This window comes from Dermacentor variabilis, chromosome 3 (genome assembly GCF_050947875.1).
Source record: "Dermacentor variabilis isolate Ectoservices chromosome 3, ASM5094787v1, whole genome shotgun sequence".
Taxonomy (NCBI): domain Eukaryota; kingdom Metazoa; phylum Arthropoda; class Arachnida; order Ixodida; family Ixodidae; genus Dermacentor; species Dermacentor variabilis.
In genome coordinates this window covers 67,182,069-67,203,496 of record NC_134570.1, presented here as the reverse complement: position 1 = coordinate 67,203,496, position 21,428 = coordinate 67,182,069, and the positions used below count along the sequence as shown (strand labels likewise).

The following is a 21,428-nucleotide window of genomic DNA, read 5'->3' as shown; positions in this document are numbered from 1 at the left end:
TACTCAGGCAACAAGTATTTGAGATACGGATACAAGATACTACCGCAATTATTGTATCCGATACGATACTTCCATTTGTATTCGAAGATACTTCGATACATTCGCAAATTTCTAGTTATATATCTATATAATGTAGCAGCAAACGCGTATGCACAAAAATGTTTGCTTGGAAATTCCTAACTCCGACCAACCTTGTTTCAATCGGGCGAAATGCCTGTTACTGCTTCAAAACTTTTGCCTTTTTTGGTCAAAGTATAATATTTTCACTCTGAGACAATTTATCGGCGTTGAACTAGCTGCTTAACATAAAAGTTCTTTATACCCTGCGCTGTCAGCGGTTTTTGCTTGTCGCTTTTGTAATTGATGTGACTCGCTGCTATGCTTGCGGACCATAACATATAAAGAAGCGACAATACTTCCGTAATGTGCAGCTTACGTAGTTTATTCATATTTCGCAGAATTCTTAACGTAGTCGAAAAAAATTGCTTTTGGTGCTTGCGAGCAACAATCACGTGCACAATATAGCCGCCTTATGCACAATTTTACGGAAGCAGCACCATCCACGCTTTGGTTAATAAAAGTCGACCTTACGTCCACGAGATCCTTCAATTCGCTAATGTGTGAAAGCAACTAGAGGCAAGGCAATCCCATTCTTGCATTCTTCATACTTCGTAACAAAGCACCACGTAAGAGAAACCTCGATAACGAAACTATAGCGGCATCAGAATTTGAGCGAAAGACGCCGCACGTACGTCCGCGGCACAGTACGGTGGCAACGAGCAAGCGTCAAGGCATCGACGCTACTGAAAACACAAAAAAATCAAGAAAACAAGTAGTCCGCTGCGCGCAGACGTTGGCACGCTTGTTTTTGCCGAGACGGAGCGAGCGCCACCACGTGACTCTGTTCCACCAATAGGGACGCGCAGACCTCATCGCCTGCCCTCGCTGGAGGGCTCTGGCGGGAAAATAAAAGAATGTCGCTGCCTATAGTTTTATCCAGGTGACTTAGTGGCGGCAATATCAGCTTGAGAAGCGGAGTTCAGCCAACGTTTATATTTTCCCACGGTGATGTTGCAGTAGCCCCCCCAGTATCTTGTATCTTAAGACACACGATACATTCTTTCATGTGTCGGAAATACAAATACTGATAACATGTCTTGCCAGATGTATCATGATAGAGATACAAGCTACCCAAAGAGTATCTAAGATAGTATCTAAGATTTATGCATCTTTGATACTGCCCACCACTGGTCACAGGAAGCAGCGTTATTCCGTTGCCAGTGCCATTGCAATTGGCTCCGAATCATATGTTTTCGGCACTCCGGAGACGCGTGAATCGCAAGGTGAACCGACCTTAGTGGTTAGTCTATAGGCCTTGGACACTATTACGTTTGCAGTGGTATTTAGTTTGCAGCGGAGTGGTTCGACAAGTGGGAAATATCAAATGCAGTGGACCGCAAGAAGGCCGATGTGTCGTGGTCCACAGACAAGTGAAAGTGAAATACGCTTTCATTTGTGACGCTAAACTCTGCAGGTTTAATCTGGTTTCTGATTGCCAAACTCTGAAGCAAGCTACCATTCATGTTTGAGTGCACGTTAGAGTTTGGCTGCTTGTTTTCTATTAACCCGTTTGTTTGGTGTAAGTTACGTACGTGTTGGAATCGGGTAAATACTGCTGACTGAAGCATCGGTGAAATTGTACGTTTCTTCTACCACTCCTTTTAATTCGACCGGCCGGATGATACGATCAATCCCACCGGTTTTGTCAAAGTCGAATTAGTGGAAGAGGAACTTATTACAGAACGAACAAATTTACACGTGCATTCCAGCAAAAATAAATTGCGTTGTTCACGTCAAGGATTATAGATTCCTGAAATTAGATTATGAGAAAAACAAGCTTGCGAATATTATTCACAAAATCGCAAATTTAACCGGCGCCGTGACGGCGGCACAACGTACCTAAGACTGGTTGTATGCGAACGAGGCTTTAGACGTACAGCGAGCCCGACGTCACGTTTTGCAGTTTGCTGAGTGGCTACGGTGCTGGGCTACTTGCTAAGCGCGAGGTCGCGGGATCGAATCCCGGCCACGGCGGCAGCATTTCGATGGGGGCGAAAACACCCGTGCGCTTAGGTTTCGGTACACGTTAAAGAACCCCAGGTGGTCGAAATTTCCGGAGTCCTCCACTGCGGCATGCTTCATAATCAGAAAGTGGTTTTGGCACGTAAAACCCCATAGTTCACATTTTTTTTAACGGCTTGCATCATTGCGAAGGGTGCAGTGGAGTCTCACTGACCCGCATCACACCTCAGCTTTCGCCACACTTTCGCTTCAGAGCTTGAGCCTACCGGACAAGACGATCATGGGAACAACCATATACATGACGAAGATGTCCAAGGAAATTCCTATGAAGTTGCAGAAGGTGAGAGACAAGCGCTACTACTTTAATATTTACATTACTCGACCGGTTTCGGAATGGAATCGTGATACGCCGAGAAACAAGAACGTGCGAGCTTATTCATTAGCCTTCGTTGTTCCGGAGCGAGTGAAGGCGAGCGCCATCAGCAAAAGACACTCGAGTAGAGAAACGCGAATTGCATTAGATACATGACGTTATTTGTTAGTCCTTTCTGTATTTCTACGTAAATTTCCAAACACCCGCAGTTTTCCAACCAGAGCAATGCCATTACTCTCTGTGCTCACGGCTCTCTGTGCTCTTCGTACTCTTTGCTTGCGTGATCACTGGGAATTGTTGCCATCCTAACGGGATGTTGTGTTCAAAATGATCCATTTGCAAAGTCATAAAGCCCGTTTTAAGCCAGACGGATCAAGCCTAGGTAAATTTACGTGCTGCGCTCATCATTCCCTCCCTGCTAGCCGAACGGCGGTGTTACTGCAGCGCCCGTAAGCGCTAGAACCAGAGTTCCCTCAAATAATTTTTGTAGAAAACATTATGGTTCACATCGTGAGCCGTGATGGAAAGGCTGTCAACCAGGATTTCGCAAGAAGTTATCAGACAGCGCGAAAACATAACAGGGTGTCGTCTCTACTTTGAAATATCCATATCGGTTACCTTTCAAGTCACGGATTTCAATAGCTCCTGATCAGAACTACAGGTAATTCCCTTTCATTAGGCAAACGATTTATTTATTTATTAACTGTAGGAAGCTTGAAAGTAATTAGGAGTTTTCCATAGTAGCCGATATGTGTAGCAGAACAGCACGGTGTTCCATTACGGCCTATCTTATTGCCACTGGTCCTGTTTTGGGACGTCATTTGGGAGAAGGTGTCGAGCCAATGGCGGTCCGCGAGTGGGCGCATGGGGGTACGCGCGCCGTGGTGACGAACTCTGCGGCCTTGGATGGCCTCGTGTTTAAGCTTGCCTCCGACTAGGCAAAGAAATGATTCGCATATGAAAAAAAATGTGTTCAAAGTAAAAAAAGAACGCTAACAGTATGCTACCGGGTTTCTAAATGCACACGCGCCGAGTCCCGCCATTTTAAAGCGACAGCACCGTTACTAGGGTTTTAACCGTGTCACTTCGGGAGGCAAGCAGGCATGTCAATAATACATTTCGTGAACGCTTGAAATTTCCCGCCACGTTGGCCCAGGGACTGTGGTGTCGCGCCGCTGAGCCCGACGCTGCGGGATCAAATCCCGGCCGTGGCGGCCGCGTTCTGGTGGGGGTGAAATGCAAAAAAAAAAAGCACCCGCCTACTGTTTTACATGACGGTTTTGGCACGTAAAACGTCCAAAATTAATTAAACGCTAGGAATTGGTGGCCGTCAAATAGTCATCTATTTGCTTGCTGGGCGGTCGGTCGGTCAGTTTTGATCGCTCGCTTTTGTAAACTGAAGAAGGTTGAATGGAAATGACGTATTGGCTTCTCAGGTGCTCCTGAACGTGATTTTTTTAAAACGAAGTTTTATTGTCTATGTTATCCCGAATTGTGGTTGAAAATGTTTGTTGTAATAGACGGGTACGGTCTGCGCTCTTGGTTTGTGGTGACGACATGGTAATCAAGGGGGAGGGGCAAGAGAAACAGGAATTAGGGCAAATTGAAATGGTGCGCACAGAGATGTCTGCCAAAGGTACTTTGGCACGGAGCCCAGGTATATCTTTCTTTTTTTGTGCTGTTACTCTCCTCTACTGTATGATTTAGAACGTTAAAAGTGAAAGGGAGTACATCTGTTCATAACTCAAATACTTACACCCCTGTTGGGTGTAAAGGTGTTAGTTAGATTTACATTGTTATTCACTTTTATAGGTCGTAAATTTTTTACGGTGTCGTGGTCTTGTCCGCAGCTGGAGATATGCGGGACGGAGCGCTGTGGGTAACCTGCTTGTAATCTTGCGTCAGTACTATAGGTAAAAGCTGTTCGCCCCTATGAAGACGTCGGCTCGCTTTCAAGTTTTGCATCTCAAACGGTTATCTCTAGATGTGTATGGTCCGCCAGGACAAGTACGAAGAGTGCCAGCCTTCGCAGTTTTCAGGGCCGTGCCCGTCTTCACTTTCTTTAAGCGGACTTCGGCTGCTTGTGCGTATTCCTGCGGACCATAATCCCTCGGATATTCTTCTAGTTTGGTTTTTTTTTTCCAGTTTATCCAAGTCTCACCAATTTTGTAGTTTTCCTAATCCTTCGTAATCACTTTCTTCCTCTTCATTTGGTGTGACCTCTGGTGGTGTCTGTATCGATAATGTGCGATCTGAACGAGGAATCGACGCGTTGTACGCGAATGTCGTTCCTTTTCGCGTTTTTAAGTGCTGAAGTTGGCCGTAAATAAAGTTGACCCCTCCGCCCCCCCCCCCAAAAAAAGAAAGAAAAATAATGAAAATAGTGACCGTGAAAGTACCTGTGCTTCGCTCGATGAAACAATAAATCACGAAAAACGACTTGTAAATATAATGCCGGCAATTATGAATCTGTAAGGCCGACAGAAATCTCAAATAATGAAGGACGCGCGATATTCAAAGACATTGATTTTCTTAATTTTTTTTTATTTGCCCTACATCGTTTCAAAGCAGCTGCGTATGCGCCATGAGATGCTCCGGCACATATATTTAAAATTTTGACCGATAATGTAGTGCTAAGGAGCCCCTTCGTTCAGCGTAATCAAACAATAATTCATGACATAAAATGTGCTTGTAAACATAGGCTCATATCGGTGTCCTTAAAGCGCCCTGATCTCATGATCATTTTCAAGCGGCTTCCTTGATTTTTCGATTTTTTTAAATATTTAGAATATTCATTCTTGGGACTGTTGGGCGTGTGCCACTGGGTATGGGCACATTCTTCGGCGTTCCTCCAGACTGGGCATGCGTCAGTGTGACTCAGTCTTTGGTGTATTAAGCACGAAATGCTTTTTAGCTCCCGTTGTCGGCGACCTTAAAGTGACCTTGAGCCAAAAGCCAGAGCCGTTATCCGGGCTCTCAAACGAGAACATCCGGGCAAGCTGCGAGAACAAAACGAGATCATCCGGGCGACCAGTCAATACTTAAGAAAATGTGATCGCTGGCCCCCAACCAGTTGTCCAGGGCCACATTGCGTACACCGGTTACTGCCCAAACAACTTACAAACATATTGCTTCCGTGTTCTTCCTAATGTTTGTTCATAATATCACTCAAGCTGTAACTTCTAGTGGGCTGAAGTTTTATTTGTCATTTCCAATAGGCGATCTTCAGAACGCAGACACAGTGTACCATACAAATCATTGTCATCTCTTGGCGGTGAGGCAGAGTTGCCAGCGCTCTTTTGAACGCCAGCGGTCCGTGATTTCCGCGGAGCGGGTTTTGCGTCGCCTCGAGAGGTGGCGCCATGCTGCCTGTCGTGCCGCCTTCAGTCGGTTCTTTTTTTCTTCTAGTTGGGCAGCGTCGACATGGACCAGTGTACAGTATGGCAGGGTGCGGTGTGGTGGGGGGGGGGGACGTTGCGAGCATGCACTACACCCATGTTAAGATTGTGGCTAGCATCATCTGCAAGCATTAAGCTTTGTTGGTTGTCATTTCATGCTTGCAACTACTCTCGATCAGGGGATAGTCAGCAATTTTTTTACAAACGCAATATGGGCAATCGTATAGACCTCTCATCACCGCTCTTTCTTCGACGAACATCACAGATAGCTTTATTCCTCGTGACATCTGTGAATCAACGCTAAACACATTTGTACGCATCTGATCAGGTTGTATGGTTTTATCGTTGTATTTATCGAAGCCCTTCACTAAAGGTTTGCTTGTAGATTCAAATATTTGCGTTGTATCCGTATAACTTCGTTTGTATCTACTAGCGGCTGTTTTTTTTTTTTTTCATTCTTTCTCTACAGCTCAGAAGCACTGTCCTGTTGTTGTAAAAAATAAGTTCATTATGTTACACTGCATTTATTTTGTCCGTTACGCAAACGAACATGAACCGCTTCAAAGCTGTTTGAACCGGTACTTAACCGTTTTTCGCTGAAACGGAACGAAAACTCGAACGAAAAAATTTTGGTTCGACACCCTGCCGCTTACATAAGTTTACGTAGGAGAAGTCTGCCGTCCCGGTACATGGACCTATCGCAACGCGCTCAGTTTTGATTTGTCATCCACTCCCTCCAGCAAGGCAGCAGGGCCAACGTGCGAACACCCGCCATGTTGCTTAGTTGCTATGGTTTTGGGCTGCTAAGCACGAAGTTGCGCGATCGAATCCCAGCCACGGCGGCCGCATTTCGTTGGGTGTGAAATGCGAAAACACCCGTATACTCAGATTTAGGTTCACGTTAAGGAATCCCAGGTAGTCCAAATTTCCTTAGTCCCACGCTACGGCGTTCGTCATAATCAGATCGTCGTTCCGGCTCGTAGAACGCCATAATGTTTTGAGCGTAAACACAACGTCATCGTCATCCCAACATTGGCCACCCATGTGGCAACGCTCTTTTCAACAACTGGATCTTTATTTAACATGGCTTCAATGCCAACTAGGCAGCTGCCGTTTCTGCACAATATCTGGCAGCAGCGGTGATTGAACTTACTGCTCCAGAACAAAAGTACTTTCTCCCTCAGCGAGAAGTATCCCCGCCGGGCATCACCTCTACTAATCGCGGTGATCGCCGCTCGCGACCGGCTTTGTGTTTTCAGTTTGCGGGAATCGTCGTGGACATGGGAAGCCGCAATTCGTTCATGCAAAGCAACACTAGGGTCCTGTTGAAGTCTCCGGAATTCATCAACAAGACCTTGGAGGATCTTGTCAGAGATCACCAGAGGTAAGTTTCTCTGTTCCTCTCTTGCATCTTTTATTTTTTTGGCACCGCGCAGGAAACATTAAGCCACACAGCCAAGCATTCTTTGTCTGATTGGTTGGGGTTTCGCTGATCCAGCCTCCGTCGCCAGATCCCGATGAAAGCGAGTTGAGGGGCCTGACAGTCATCGAATCATCTATAAGTAGTGATACAAATGCTTCGCGATACGCCGTTGCAGTTCCGAAGTCTCAACCATACGATTTCACTGGAGAAGCGAAACTATGCAGGTATCACGTGTTGTGTCCTAATGTCAATCATTAGGGCCACAACGCGCAGTATTAACGTATATTCGGAAGGCGGCGCGTTATCGCATACCGTCTCGGAGCGCTGTAGCCACCATGGGAGAACAGTAGGAGAAATCGGCGCGCTGTCTTTTTATGCCTAAATTGATGCGGCGTGACGCGACGCGCCAGCCAAGCGTGTTAAATCGCTTGTTTGCACGAGATAGGTGGTAAGGTTGTTATTCTGTCGAGCTAAGTGTGCTGTTGGCCTAGAGCATCGAGCTGCTGGGATGGGGACCCCGGTTCGAAATTGGGAAAAGTATTTCTGTCATTATTGCGCGATTCAGGTCCCGCCGCATGAAGAAGACCGGGGGATCAGTCATTATATAATGATTTATTTATTATAGCGTCCTTCGCCCTAATTACACTCAGTCGTAGGGCTTGCCTGTTGTGGCTTTTTCTGACATGTTCAAACATAAAAACACGAGCCTCGTATCCTGCGGTGGAAGGGGTTCTGATGCGGAAGTGGTGCTGTGGAGTAATCAAGGCTCCGTAATCAAGTGCCGAATCAAGTGCCGAAGCTGGGGCGACTGAAGTGTTGTCCACGTGTCTGATACGTCAGGTGGACGTATCAGACTGAAAAGCTTGACGAGTAGCGCAAAAAAAATATGACCGAAACAACTGGCCCAAACAAAAGTTTTATTGCGGCTCATCAGACACGTGGTCAGCTGTCGCCGACCAACAGCGGGTAGTGCTTTTGGTTCCTCGGATCAGATTTTGCGTGCTACCTGGTACACTACCTGGTACTACCTGCTACCTGCGACACGGACGCCAATGGGAATATTCGAACGTATAGTATACTGAAACAACCCGGTAAATCATATTTAAAGAAAAATACCTCGGAGCATTCACTAACATAACATTATGTTGCCTATTGCATTTGTCGAACCAATTGTGTGCTATTGGGTTCGGTAATGTAGCTAAGGACCGGTAACTTAACTTCAACACAGAAATAGTAAGTCATAGCAATAACGCCTTGGTATGGTCAGCATCGGAATAGCGGACCGCAAGTTGCAGCTACTAATTAAGCTTGTTAGCCGAACTTCCATGTGTCTGTCCCAGTAGTACTATAAGCTGATATTGGATAGAAAAAGTTAGCAGATTAAGGCACTTCCTACCGTATCTTCCGAGTTTCTTTTTTCCTTCATGTAAATTTGTAAGCCACATTTGTTGAAAATATTGTGAAAACGTTTATTTCCATTGACAATAGGGCACTTGGCATTTTTTTGCTTGGCGTTAACTAATATAGGGCTCGAAAGGGAGCTGTGTCTTCTGCTTACAGTACGTGTGCGACCTAATAAAAGGTTCAAAATATTTAACGAAAGCAGAAATAAACGGAGTTTCACATTTACGTTTTTTTCCTATGCGATGGGTAAAAATGACAGCGTACCAGTGTTGAGCTAAACAGAATTTCACGTTTACGCTTTTGCTGCGCACCGCTGCATTGCGGAATGCGATTACTCTCGTACTTTACGGTGCCACGACGCGTTTGTCATTATGAAATGTGCTGCTACAACCACAGAAAAAGAAAGGCTTGCAGCCGCAGTCCATAGAATCACCCCGACAAAAGATTGCGAAGGTCGAAGCACCCGTTTTCGTTCTCAAGTCGCACGATCGCCCTGACGCGTTTTCCCGTGGTGCGCGGCGTTCTTTACAAAAAAAAAAAAAAATCGCCGCGATTAACGTTTCGATCCCCGAGCTATGGCTGAGTATATTTTTAATTTATGTCCTTGCGAAGCGCGTCACCGTTGGACGAATTGTCTTGTTTCAAATTAGGGTTTTCAGGTTTGTCAGTCAGTATTTGGGACGACTGCCACCGCCGAATTACAGACTGGCGCTGCAGTCAGCGGATCATATCACGTGTCGTGGGGGATCGCGTGGGCATCGGTATACTGCGTCGGCGCAGCGTCGGAATTTCTGGTAGCGGGCTGGGAATGAAAACTGCAGCAGCGCCGTCGGACCCTTAGCACTGCTGTGGTTCGCATCTCACCTACGATAAATAATTAGACATCGAAAAAGAATTAGAAACAAGAAAAAGATCGAATTTTTGACTAGGGCTGTCGCAATATCCCCGCGGGTAACTCTGTCTAGCTAGATTGCGAAAGCGCCTCCGAACCGCTCCTGTTGCGTTGGACCAACGATGTTTGCTTATTGCTTAGATGCTCACATGTTTAGGCCTAAAGCCCACGACACGGTGCAAATACCCCGCCCTCGTGACGATAAAGCAAAAGTGCGCGAAATGTGGTATACACCAGTGGACAGCCCGCTGCAATGTCCCGCTTCTCCCGATTTCTTTTTTGTTTTCTTTGGGGCATGAAAACGCGTATACAATGGCTAAATTTAGGCGCGCTTGCAAGGTATGGCGTTTATAATTTTTTAACTCTTTTACCGCATTGAAAGCGCAATTCAGCCTGTTCGGACGGGTTATCTGCATTGTAAATCTTTCACTGTCAGTTGCCACGTCCGGGTAATTAGGACTGAAAACATGCGATGATGAACTTTTCGATTGTTCGCTTTAAGTTACGTGTTAAAATTATGAAATTGAGCAGTTGTGAGCGACGCCTGCTAAGCGGCAATTCTAATCATAGCACCAATGCTGATACCTGCGTCTTCAAAATGTGTTGCGAAATATGCATTGGTGTCCTTGTGAACAGTTTCACAATGGTTCGCCTCTAAGGGCTCGGAACTATAATAACTGCGTGAGGACGGATACCTCGAAAGTGACGCTAGCCTCAGGATTTCTTCTAGGCAAATATTACTTTAATACGTTTCAATTTAAATTTTACAATTCTAACAAGGGAATAAATAAAATGAGAAGAGCTTATTAGTGCATCTTTTTATTCACAACATGGCCATTTCAATTTGTAGAGCAAGGTAAGTCCGTCGTTCCTTATAGTCCACCCGTACAGACTGAACCGCGTCATCTTTCACGGGCGATATTGAAAAAAAAATCCGTTTCAACTAAAACGAAAACTAAACACACAGGTGGTACCGCTTGCACAGAAATGGTCATATCGCGCGTTAACATTCATAAAATTCATGCGATCGCTGCATTGAGACGACACGGGCTGCTATTTTACAGACAGCTAACAACACTGATATATTTGATTGCTTCTTAGAATAAAAAAATGTCGGCTCGGCGGACTCTTATTGCGAAGGCCGCACGCGGTGACCGCGTGTCACTGTATCTCGAGAAGATAACGGCATGTGGAAAGTGTCGTGTGTTTGTGCTTTTCCCACGAATAAATGATTTGCTAGTTAACCAACTACCACTGGTACTTTAAGGCACTTGCAGCAATTGTCCGGAAGGGCGCGCCAGCGCGGTCAGAGCGCACCGCGTTATCCCTCATTCCACGTCACTGGCGTGCTCCCGGAAGGTGGCGCCACCGTATGCCCTGGCGCCCAAAGTCACACATACTCGGAATATGAGGTAGACGAAAAAAGAAAACGACGAAGGCTTGGAGACTCAGGTACAGCGGGGCAAGCATTAGACGTGTGTGTGTATATATATATATATATATATATATATATATATATATATATATATATATATATATATATATATATATATATATATATATCGCATGCAAACACCAATTTAGACATGTGCGGCGTATAGCGTTTAGGAAGCAGACAAATATCGCACTTGTCCGCATGCCGTGCACCGAGTGAACATGGAGCTGCCGTCCATTCCTCCACCCGCTTCTGAGACTCTGTCACGCATCGTCCGTGTTTCTTCCGCGCAGCTACGTGGTGCTCAACTACCTCGGCTTTCGGCTGATGGTGGAGCTGTCGCCCTACCTGCCGGAGAGCGTGGCCCCGCTGCGCAACGTGTGGTACACGCAGTTCACCGGCATGTACAAGCCGAACGTGGAGCGCTGGCGCACCTGCCTGCACAGCATCGACCGCGCCGTGCCGCTCTACCTCCTCTACATGTACTCGGAGCACCTGAACAAGACCGCCTTCAGGGAGGTTGTGGTGAGTCCTCCGCTGGACCGGGGGCACGACCTCCACCGCATATTTTCTCTTTCTTTTTTACGGCGTCAGCTGCTGTGTGTCTTTCAGTTGAATCCGTGCAGAAGTACACTGTCTCCGTGACGTAGTATGTAGCTTCTCGGTCTTAGGATGATTATCATCATCCCACTCTTTCTCTCTTGCCAACGAACTCCTGGCAGGGAATTCGTTACATTAGGTCACCACGATCGCCGTCATCACAATTCATTTTCCCTTAAGGACACTTACAAGACGTTACCTAAAGGGAGAACTGGGAGGGGATCGAATAATAAATAAATACGGATTTTGCATAAACATAGTGCTAAATCACCTAATTAAAAAGATAACCCCAAAAATATACACAGACAACATCATTACGGGAGCAAGAATCTGCATAAAATAGAACATCGTCACCGGATAAATTCGGAGAGAAAGGAAAGCTGCTGAGAACGAGGTGGCGGGTCCAATTCCCACCGCACGAGGCAGCTGCATTTTGGTGGAAAGAGGCCAGGGGCGAATGAAATTTTTAAAAAACGTACGTGTACCAAGAGTTTAGTTCATGTTAAAGTGTAATCCGGAACCTTACACTAAGTTGTCTATAGCTCATATACGTAGCTCCTGCATTGCTTTGGCATCTTAAATCCAGTCACATTTCGTGAAGGTTCACACAGCGGTTATGCTCGAAACAGAAAGTGACAAATATTTGGCAACTATAATCACGCTTACAAAAATTTTTAAATAAGCCGAATAAAAAAAAAAAGCAGAGCCAACGCGCTTTAGTCCACGCAACGATGACCTCCAGCTCCGTGAACTCCAGGAACGCCGTACATTCCCCATGTCTTTTCGCGCCTTGAATGATGTTTTCTGTTCAAAACTGGGTCGTAGCGATCTTTCGTTAAACGCTGGTCGCTTCGCGTGTCCTTCTGTGCCAGGCTAGGATGACCACCGACAAGATCGGCCGAGTGTTCACAGAAAACATCAACAAAACCAAATGGATGGACGGCTTCACCAAGTACATCGCGGAGAGGAAGGTGAGAATGCGCCTCACGCACAAGGACGGGCTGCGTCTCGCAGCTTTATCGAAGGAACAGAATTGAATAGCAGAAAACTATGCGGTTGCTTTACGAAACGCGTTCTAAATTTCTACTGTCCCAAAGGCGTACAATATAACACGACTCAAGGCAGAAATCGGACAAATAATTATGCAATTTAGACCAACGAACTGTTTAACTAGAACTGTGCGATTGATCCGAGGAGCTCGGAATCCTCTCAAGAAAAGCAAAGCATTGATGCTGATAATTTTACAGTGGAATGAGTTCCGGTGAATTGCACACACACACACACACCCACACACACACACAAAAAAAAAAAACGAAACGGCGTGGTTAAAGAGCGCAGCTGTCACGCTTTTAGTAGACGTACACAGGTGACGTGCCTGCTTACACCTCACCGTCGGACCAGCGTGAAGCGCTGGTCCGACGTTGAGGCTCGAGCGCTCTCGAGCTCGAGCTCGAGAGCGCGGCTTGATAAGGACGCTTGTTCGATGCCCGCTTGCCGGTGAGGCGCAAGCAGTCACATCACTCAGGGGGGTCTAATATGGGAGTAACATCTGTGCTCTAAGAATATTAAATGCGAAGCATTTCTTGTCGAACATCAGCCACTTTGACAGTATCTATGTATCTGTCTAGTCGCCTACGTCTTGGTGCTCTCGTGGTCGTTTCGTTAACTTCGCGTGTACCACAATGAGCACAGTATGACAAGAGTTCATGACGAACATAAATGATAGGTCATGACATGAATGTCATGACATGCGTGTCATGTAGGTCATGAAACAGCCGCCTACGTCTCGGTATCTACCAAAACTGGCAAGAGTGTGTGACGAACATAAATGATAAGTCATTACGTGAATGTTTGACGCGTGTCCTGTAGGTCATGAAACAGCCGCCTACGTCTTGATGATCTCATGATCGTTTCGTTAAGGTGGTAGGCTTCCCGCACATTGCTAGCTTCGCATAGCATCGATTCCCATAGGGCGTGGGATCTGCCGGCTTTTTTCAGCTTCGATTTTTGTGTGTGTGTGTGTGTGTGTGTGTGTGTGAAATAGGCTGGAATTATACACAAATTAGCAGCGTCTACTTTTTTGCATGTCTGAGAACGCCCTAGTGAGCACCTCGGATGACGGACGTTGAGTCTTCTTCCATCGAGGCCATTCGTCTGGATCTCTTGGCAAAAACGTTAGCTATAGTCTAATTAGCATAATTACTTGTCGAATTACTACCTCGAGCCTTTTTACAATGTATGCTTCCATGGTAAAAGTGATCCAGAGGAAATAATTTATGTGACACCGTCCCTATCTTTAAGGAATTTCGGAACGGATTTCGTGAAACACCCTGTACAGTGTAAACTTAGAATGTGTTTGAGCTCGCTGGGCTTAAAAAGTTTAACTGTAGTGTATTCGGCTGATTTACTCGGGACCAATAAGCGAAAAGTGGCTTTCGGTGATTGTGCATGATAAACCGTACTACACGCAATTACGACGCGCGAGAACTGCTCAATACAACGTGCAAGACGCATAGTATGTTAGGCCGAATCATAATGAAACGGAACAGCACAGAAAGAGGACGATGACCGACATGTACAGACATGTCCATTCTTTCATCTTGTCGCAGTTCCCTTTTTGCGCTGTTTATTTCTTTATAACGAACGGAAACCATCTCGCTCAACTTGCTGTATTGCAGCTTGGCTGAAATTGTCTGTAAGCGAACGGTTGGCGACGAGAGATACGTCATTCGTGCTAACTTCGTACTATAGTGTAATTCCTGAGGAATGTGTTCGCGTCTTACAAAACGCCGGGGATGTTCTTTGCCTTTCAGATTATGTCCCAGAAGATATTGAGCTTTTACCCTGTCTGGGTGGCCATCAGGGACAAGTTCATGGAGCACGTACAACAGGCACGTTTGCATGCGTTGCATGCCAGTTTGCTCGCTGTGCTTCTAATACGCGCTATACCCCGCTGCCTTACGACAAGCCTCGCTGCAACTTGCCTTGCGTCTTTACGGAGTGCTCTTGTGCTGTCACGTGACATTTTACAACGCATTCATCCAGGATAGATCGTAATTAAGGGCTAACCTTTTTTCTTTAACGCGGTTCAGAAACAGGGTTGTCGCAAGCTCGTTCTTGTCACGTCATGCCCGGTTTGTCCATTCAGTGGCAAAAGTAATAGACGTGGTATTCTGGTTCGTTGCGCTGACTCAACGCGTTTGAGTTATGCGACTCAGATGTGAGGGAATTCCCTAATGAAGTTTTTTTTTTCATTCGCCCGGAAGACAAGCAATGTTTTGTCTGAAGATTGAATAATAATCCGTTAATTACTGCGGGCGTTTCTCAGTCGTTAATTACTGACGTACTAGTCGCTAGGATTTAAAGAGGTACGTGTTCGCCGTGGAATAAAAATGAATGGAATCAGAAATACGACCAATTTTACTGAAACACCCCGCGTTTTAAGTTAATAGTTCACAGGAAACTAAGGAGAACTTAATTGTATTTAATATTGCAAAAAATCTCGCTGTGCAGCTGCCGTCGGCGACAGGCACAGATGCCATCAAGCAGTACTTCACATACGTACAGCACTTTAGAGACGACATCTTCAAGGCATACACGACACAAAGAGCCAGGATGAAGCAGTGAGTATGAAATAAATTCTTAATTGTTCTCTTGAAAAGAGAAACAGTTCTGTAATCTGATCATCATGACGGTGTACGGAAATGTGCGGTACATTTTTTAGATGCACCCTGTCTCTAGAGCAGCGCAAAGGTTACGAGTCGTCGTTGTTTTACATCCCAAATGCTTTCGACCAGCTTTCGAGCGTTTTATTAAAAAGAGTGCGTGTAAGTTGAGGCTTCAGCGCCGCGGAAGAGCTCGATAAGAAGATGGTCGGTAGACGGGTGCTCAAAAGGAGCAGCAATTCAGCCACCTTACAAACAAGCTTAGCAGGAGAGCTAACTTCGTGCAGTCTGTCCCACGTCACGGCGCCAATCGACTTGCAGCGTGGTTACGTGGAAATATCCCATGCTCGTAACTCCTCACTCTGAGCTGCCATGTCATCAACACTTCTCTACTATTGCAGCCTCTTATCTGCCATCAGAAAGTGAAAACACGAGAAAACCTTACAGCACTCAACCTGTCAGCCAATACCTGGTTGAGCGTGAAGCCTGCTGTGCTCACAGTCGGGTGCCCACTTGATGGGGAATTTCTGGCATGGGATCTGGCAGGCATCGCTTCTTTTTTATCTCTAGACGGCCCCCTTTAGGGATGAAAAGCCCTGCATGGGAAAACCCTTAAGATGGCCCCAAGGCCGAGCGCCGGGCCGGGGGCGTCTCTATACCCATTAGAAAAACCGGTGGTTTCCCTCCGGCACCAGTATTCGAACCCTGTGCCTCCCGCACACGAGGAAAATGCTGAACCATTTGCCACTGCCTCTGTGCTATCGAAAAGTGAAAAAGAAACCTTGTATTTGTAGAGAGCTCAACATTTTAGCCACTACCTCGTTGACCTTCAAGCCCGCAGTCCTAACAGTCGGGTGACTTTGGCACAGATATGCGAGTCATACAACGGGGAGAGACAGCTGCCCACAAACTACGCGCAGTTTTATACGAAATAAGGGAACCGCTTATCGTACACGCTAGCGAAGAGTAGCATATGTATTTCAGTCCAGCATACCAAACTTGCAAGGAATCTACTTTCGGGCCATGCTGTCTGCCTCCTCTTAGGTAAATTTCCCACGGGTACCGACGTGCAAGTTTTTTTCTTTTAGAGTTACTTCTTTTTGACGGCAAGAGTAAATTGTCTATGACGGATGCCTCTTCGAGGTTGGCGCATTTCAACTACCACGAACACCCTCGTGACTCAATGCGCGGGCTTTCGTTGCCAGGTGGCCCGGCAGCGTCTTCGACACTGACGCCATGTACGACATGCAGAGGCAGGCCATCTGTAAGTATACACCGAGTTGGTAATGGACACAAGGCGATGGCCTTTGACCCTACCGGCGGCGTCTCGCCGCCATATTGGGTCAAAAAATGCGTTCGAACTACGTTCTCGTGTACCCTATCAGTTGCACAGACACGCTAACCATGATTAACTCAATGTCTATTGGGACCTCGTAAAAAAAAATCCTGCCCCAACGTGCCGCAAAATGGCATGCTTACATTTCCGTAAAACGTTTTTTTTTTTCGAGCTTTATTTTTTAACTATGGATTTTAAAAACGGGGGAAGGGGGTACCTACGAATGGACACGTCATTTTTATTTCTTTTTTGTTGTTACTCCGCTTTCATGCGTGCATATGTCTGACACGGATTCACCACTGCTTGAAGTTTTTTTTTTCCACTACCGCATGTTTCACTCCTTTGTCTTTTATTTCAGTCATCCCAATGGGTCTCTTCAACATATCAGTGCCTACCAACAGTTCAGTCTTGTAAGTTTTCCGCTTTCTTCGTCTACCATGGTTCGAGTTCTCGCAACCGTACCGCAGGCTGTTGCGTTTGTAGCCTACCTTACAGACAAGACAGACTCAAACGCATGAACGACCTCAGCCACTGCTCGCAAATTCTGCGTTATGAACAGCCTGCATGTTTATAATCGACTACGTTGACACGGCTGTGTTCCTGCTTCACTGTTCACCGCTTCGATCTAGTAGCCCTTGCAAAGCTACCATTGAAAACTTGAACGAGAAGAACAAGGGTGATCCGCGGAGCTCAACTTATTTTATGTCCAAACAACGTGAAGTATCAGACAATGAAGCCAAAGTAAGCGCATAATATGTTGATTGTTATGTCTAATTGAAAACGTACTAGCAATAATGTAAAGAGAAATCAAGGCAGACGAAAAGATGCCTTGTCGCAGCTGGGGACCAAGCCCTCATTATTCGCGTTATGCGGGCTGTGCTTTTGCAAATTAAGCTACCGCGGCGGTCACTGGTGTCAAACTTGCCTTCTGAGAAAATTTAACAATTAAAAAATCGGGCGATTACTTCTTTTCTTTTTTTTTTTTGCACGTATGGAATGTGACAGCAGCGCAGCTGCGTCTTCGCGATGCCGTGCTCTGCAGCTTGTTTACAAGGAGCACGACCTTCCGTAAGCTCCGAGCGGGTTTGCCTCATTTAATTCATCAGCTGAACGAAGAGGTGCGGTTCTGGCTGGCTGGCATCGGACTTCATTATAACTAGCGGCGAGAATAACAGACGTGGACGAATGAACAGGCGAGGATGACACACAGAAAGTCAACTAGCTGATTTTTTTTTTTGCGGAGACAAGCCTATTTGTAATTTATTTTCAAGGAAAATAGCGAAAAACAAAAACAACAACGCTTCCTGAATTGCTATGTTTCTCAAGATGCAGTTTTAGCAAATCAGTTCTGTGGAAATCCGCACACTAGGGCAATTATTCAAATATTAAAAAAGCAGTCATTCACCCGACTATGAGAAGAAGCTACGAATAGGGGCTTATCAGAAAGAAAGCTGAACAATTGACAAACGAATGTATGCTAGCCCGGGGTGGGGGTATCGGACTCGGTACAAACGCCTCTCCGGAACGATTGTCCCAGGACGATCTACTCGTTGGTCCCAGGTCAGATCCCCGGGATAGATTCGTCTCCTAGTGGGACAACATTTTTCTTCAACTGAACAGCTTCTTCTTCTTAGAAACCAGTATACATTTCTTTTTGTGGCTTCGTGCTACATTTGGGTGGATGATAATTTTTCTCTTTCACGGATTGCGTTTGTAAAGGCGCCCAAATTCGACTGCACAAGTCGCTGCCGGCTTTGCCGTATAAGCTTCGACACGTGGCTGTTTTACATATTCCTGCTCGCAGCGATTCATGTTTTAGCTCTTTCTTCGCAACTTTACCGGACGATGTTAACTTTTTTTTGTTGTTGTTGCTTTGCTTCACTTCACGCAGCGTCGTTCACTCTGCCCGCTACGGCGTACGACTAACGAGAGCCATGACGAGGATGATATACGAAAAGAGTAAGCCACCTTGCGTCACTAATTAAGAATAGGTAGTTTTACATTTTATTTATCCATACCAGCAGGCTTTGTTCAAACGGGTTTCCTGCTCTCCCTAAATCTGTGATTTATGTCCTTCGGTGACCTCAGGAGCTGCACGTGAACGTGACAGAATCTTCTCGCGGGTTTTCGTGCACCTTGAGGGGGACGCTTAATCTGTATAGTTCCTATGTATAGCCGCAGGAGAACAGGCAGACAGCCTTGTTCGGCAGCCATTAATTCAGTTTCTAGCGGGCTTCAAAATTCTAGTGGTTTTTCAAATTCTAGCGGGTAGAATTTAATGTACTATAATATTCTAGTGAATCTTGGACGCCTCATTTTGATTCAGGTCATCTATCCTTGTTCTGTAAAAAAAAAACGGCCGGACATAAAGAAATAATAATAATGATAAAGTGAGGCGTCAACTATACACCTCTGTAACAGAGGGATAGTAAAGTTCTATCAAGAAGATATATTTTGACATCTGAAGTGCACAAAGTCGTAAGTATTGCCTCCACTCTGAAATTTACCTAATAATTCGTAAGTAGGACTTTTGCAGGAGCCGTGATTTCGCAGAACCGGTGTGACGATTTCGCGTATAAGCTGTTTATGCGCCATATTTGTCCTCTTTGGACCATCTAACAGATTTGGTTTGCCGAATTGTGACCGCTGTTGTTGGCGAAGATTTACGCAGAGCTTCAACTTTATTCAAATTTATCAATTCCCATTATCTCTTTTTTTTTCCTTCAGAGAACTATAGGCCTAGATCAAATAATCTACTCCAACAATTGGTAAAGTTTACGTCTCTCTTAAAATGCTTAAACACCATTAAATGGGTTCGGTGGTTGTTCATTGAAAGCATTTCTGCTTCTCTCATATGCTTGGTTAGGGATTCCGCAGTTGCTGCAATTAAAAGCTTCCTCCTGAGCCAGTTCTCCTATTTTCATAAACCTTGTGCAGTCGGGTCGAACAGACTTAAACGCGGCTTGGAGCAAGCAATTTGCTAGACGCGGCCGGCGGTGCAAGCATAACGCGTAAGCACAGGGAGCCTTGCAAGCTAATCCCATCTCGTTACAGTAAGTTTCAGAGAGTCACTGAAACACACTTAATGGCCAGAAGCCACTGTGTTGTGTGAAGGCACCGCATTCGCTGACCGCAACGAAAAAAAAAAAGTCAGCCATGAGAATTCTATGACAATGTGCGATTTTCCCATTGGCCTTCTGAATTCAAGCGGTGTACTCCCAGCAATATTACTTTATTTTTCTTTTTCTTTGATTCAGTGACGCACCGCCTTGAATTACGAAGGAACAGCGCCAACTAAGACAATCACGAGAGGGAGAACGACACAGGACAAGCACCTTGGCGCTTGTCCTGTGTCGTTCTCCGTCTCGTGATCGTCTTAGTTGGCGCTGTTCCTCCCTAATTCAAGTACGCGCCATCTAACCCAAATTAATGTTGTCCTGACACACCGCCTTCCCAATTGATGCGACTTTCACAATGTATTGCGAAATGGCGGCAGGCACTTTACCAAGTGTGCAGGACGGTTAGGGTCAGGTCCTATTAAGCGGCGTTATAAAATGCTGTTGTTCAATTAGGAGACATCCATGAGTCATTTTTTAAAGCAATTCTGGGGCTGCTACGCGACTAGATAATACTGCCTAAAGGAAAAGAGGTGGGTGTTGTACGAAAGCGATTCTTGCACACGCCGCTGCAAGGTGTGTCTCGAGATACTTTGCGCTTGACACTTCGTGTTTGTATAAGTCCAAGCAATCCCGTATGAAGTCACACCAACGAATGCGTTTTCATTAGCGTCTCGCTTCGAGCTGTGCCTCCGCTTTCCTCGTTCGCTCTAACAGAACAGGTGAGGGTATCCAGTTCTTTGTATACTGTTTATTGAAAGGTTTAAAGAGGAAAAGAACCGCGACTTCAGGCGGGACGTAAGACGAAGAAGTGGACAGGACGATCGGTACCGCTCACCCTGTCCACTTCTTCGTCTTACGTCACGCCTGAAGTCGCGGTTCTTTTCCTCTTTAAAAACATGTCGGACCAACTGGCCCAAAGTTCCCCCCCTCTAGAATTGCAAGCTTCATTTTGGCGCGTATTGCGAGACCGTCGTCAGCGAGGAAGTTCGGCCAAATCGGAGCCGCTCGTTTGCCGGACTGCATCGCAAGTGCGAACGAAATCAACAGAAATGCGAACTTAACTTACACGTCGCCATTTTTTCGTGACCACACTCGCTCGCCTCAGGCTACTACTACGACACGGGCAAGGTGTTCCCCGAGATGGTTTGGAGCGAGACGTCCGCCCAGAACTTCGCCAAGCGGCTGCAGTGCTTCTCCGACCAGTACGGCGAACTCGACGATCCCACAAGCCCGGGCCGCAAGGTGACATTCGTTTTCACGACCGACATATTCGTCGATGATTTCTAATGGCAAATTTCTAATGAAATGGGGTGACGACGAACAGTCACCTATAGTTTCAAGATAACTTGTTCTTGGGCTAGTTGGTTGACACTTGAAGCCGTGGTGACCGATCTTGCCTATCTTTATTTGCGCTACGGTGGCTTCATTGCTTAGCCTGCTCGAGCTAGTTAGGTTTAACGTTCTTTCTATTGCCGTCTAGCGTTTTACTTGGCTCTACTTTATCTTGTAAGATTACCTATGCCTGTGACTATCCCGCCCCCATCACTTCCGTGCTTTTTAGTGAATACACTTAAACTTCTACCACGTTTATCTCGACCGCTAATCAACAAATGCTCCCAACCGTTTTGTATCCTGCGCTTCTAGAAGGCGGACGTTGCCTACGGATATTGCTGGGAGAATATGTTGGCATTTCATTACGAT

At 45.9% G+C, this 21,428-nt stretch overlaps 1 protein-coding gene across 2 annotated transcripts in view; it reads left to right on the top strand.

Moving 5' to 3' along the window:
• LOC142575807 (membrane metallo-endopeptidase-like 1) overlaps window positions 1-21,428 on the top strand; it is a 78,317-nt gene that overhangs the window by 50,864 nt on the left and 6,025 nt on the right. For both annotated transcript variants that reach the window (XM_075685471.1, XM_075685470.1), the window contains 10 exons: window positions 2,336-2,422; window positions 7,113-7,237; window positions 11,301-11,532; window positions 12,480-12,578; window positions 14,421-14,498; window positions 15,121-15,230; window positions 16,478-16,536; window positions 16,967-17,018; window positions 18,500-18,567; window positions 20,833-20,969. In XM_075685471.1, the coding sequence (XP_075541586.1) occupies window positions 2,336-2,422; window positions 7,113-7,237; window positions 11,301-11,532; window positions 12,480-12,578; window positions 14,421-14,498; window positions 15,121-15,230; window positions 16,478-16,536; window positions 16,967-17,018; window positions 18,500-18,567; window positions 20,833-20,969 (1,047 nt within the window). The remainder of the gene's footprint in view (window positions 1-2,335; window positions 2,423-7,112; window positions 7,238-11,300; window positions 11,533-12,479; window positions 12,579-14,420; window positions 14,499-15,120; window positions 15,231-16,477; window positions 16,537-16,966; window positions 17,019-18,499; window positions 18,568-20,832; window positions 20,970-21,428) is intronic.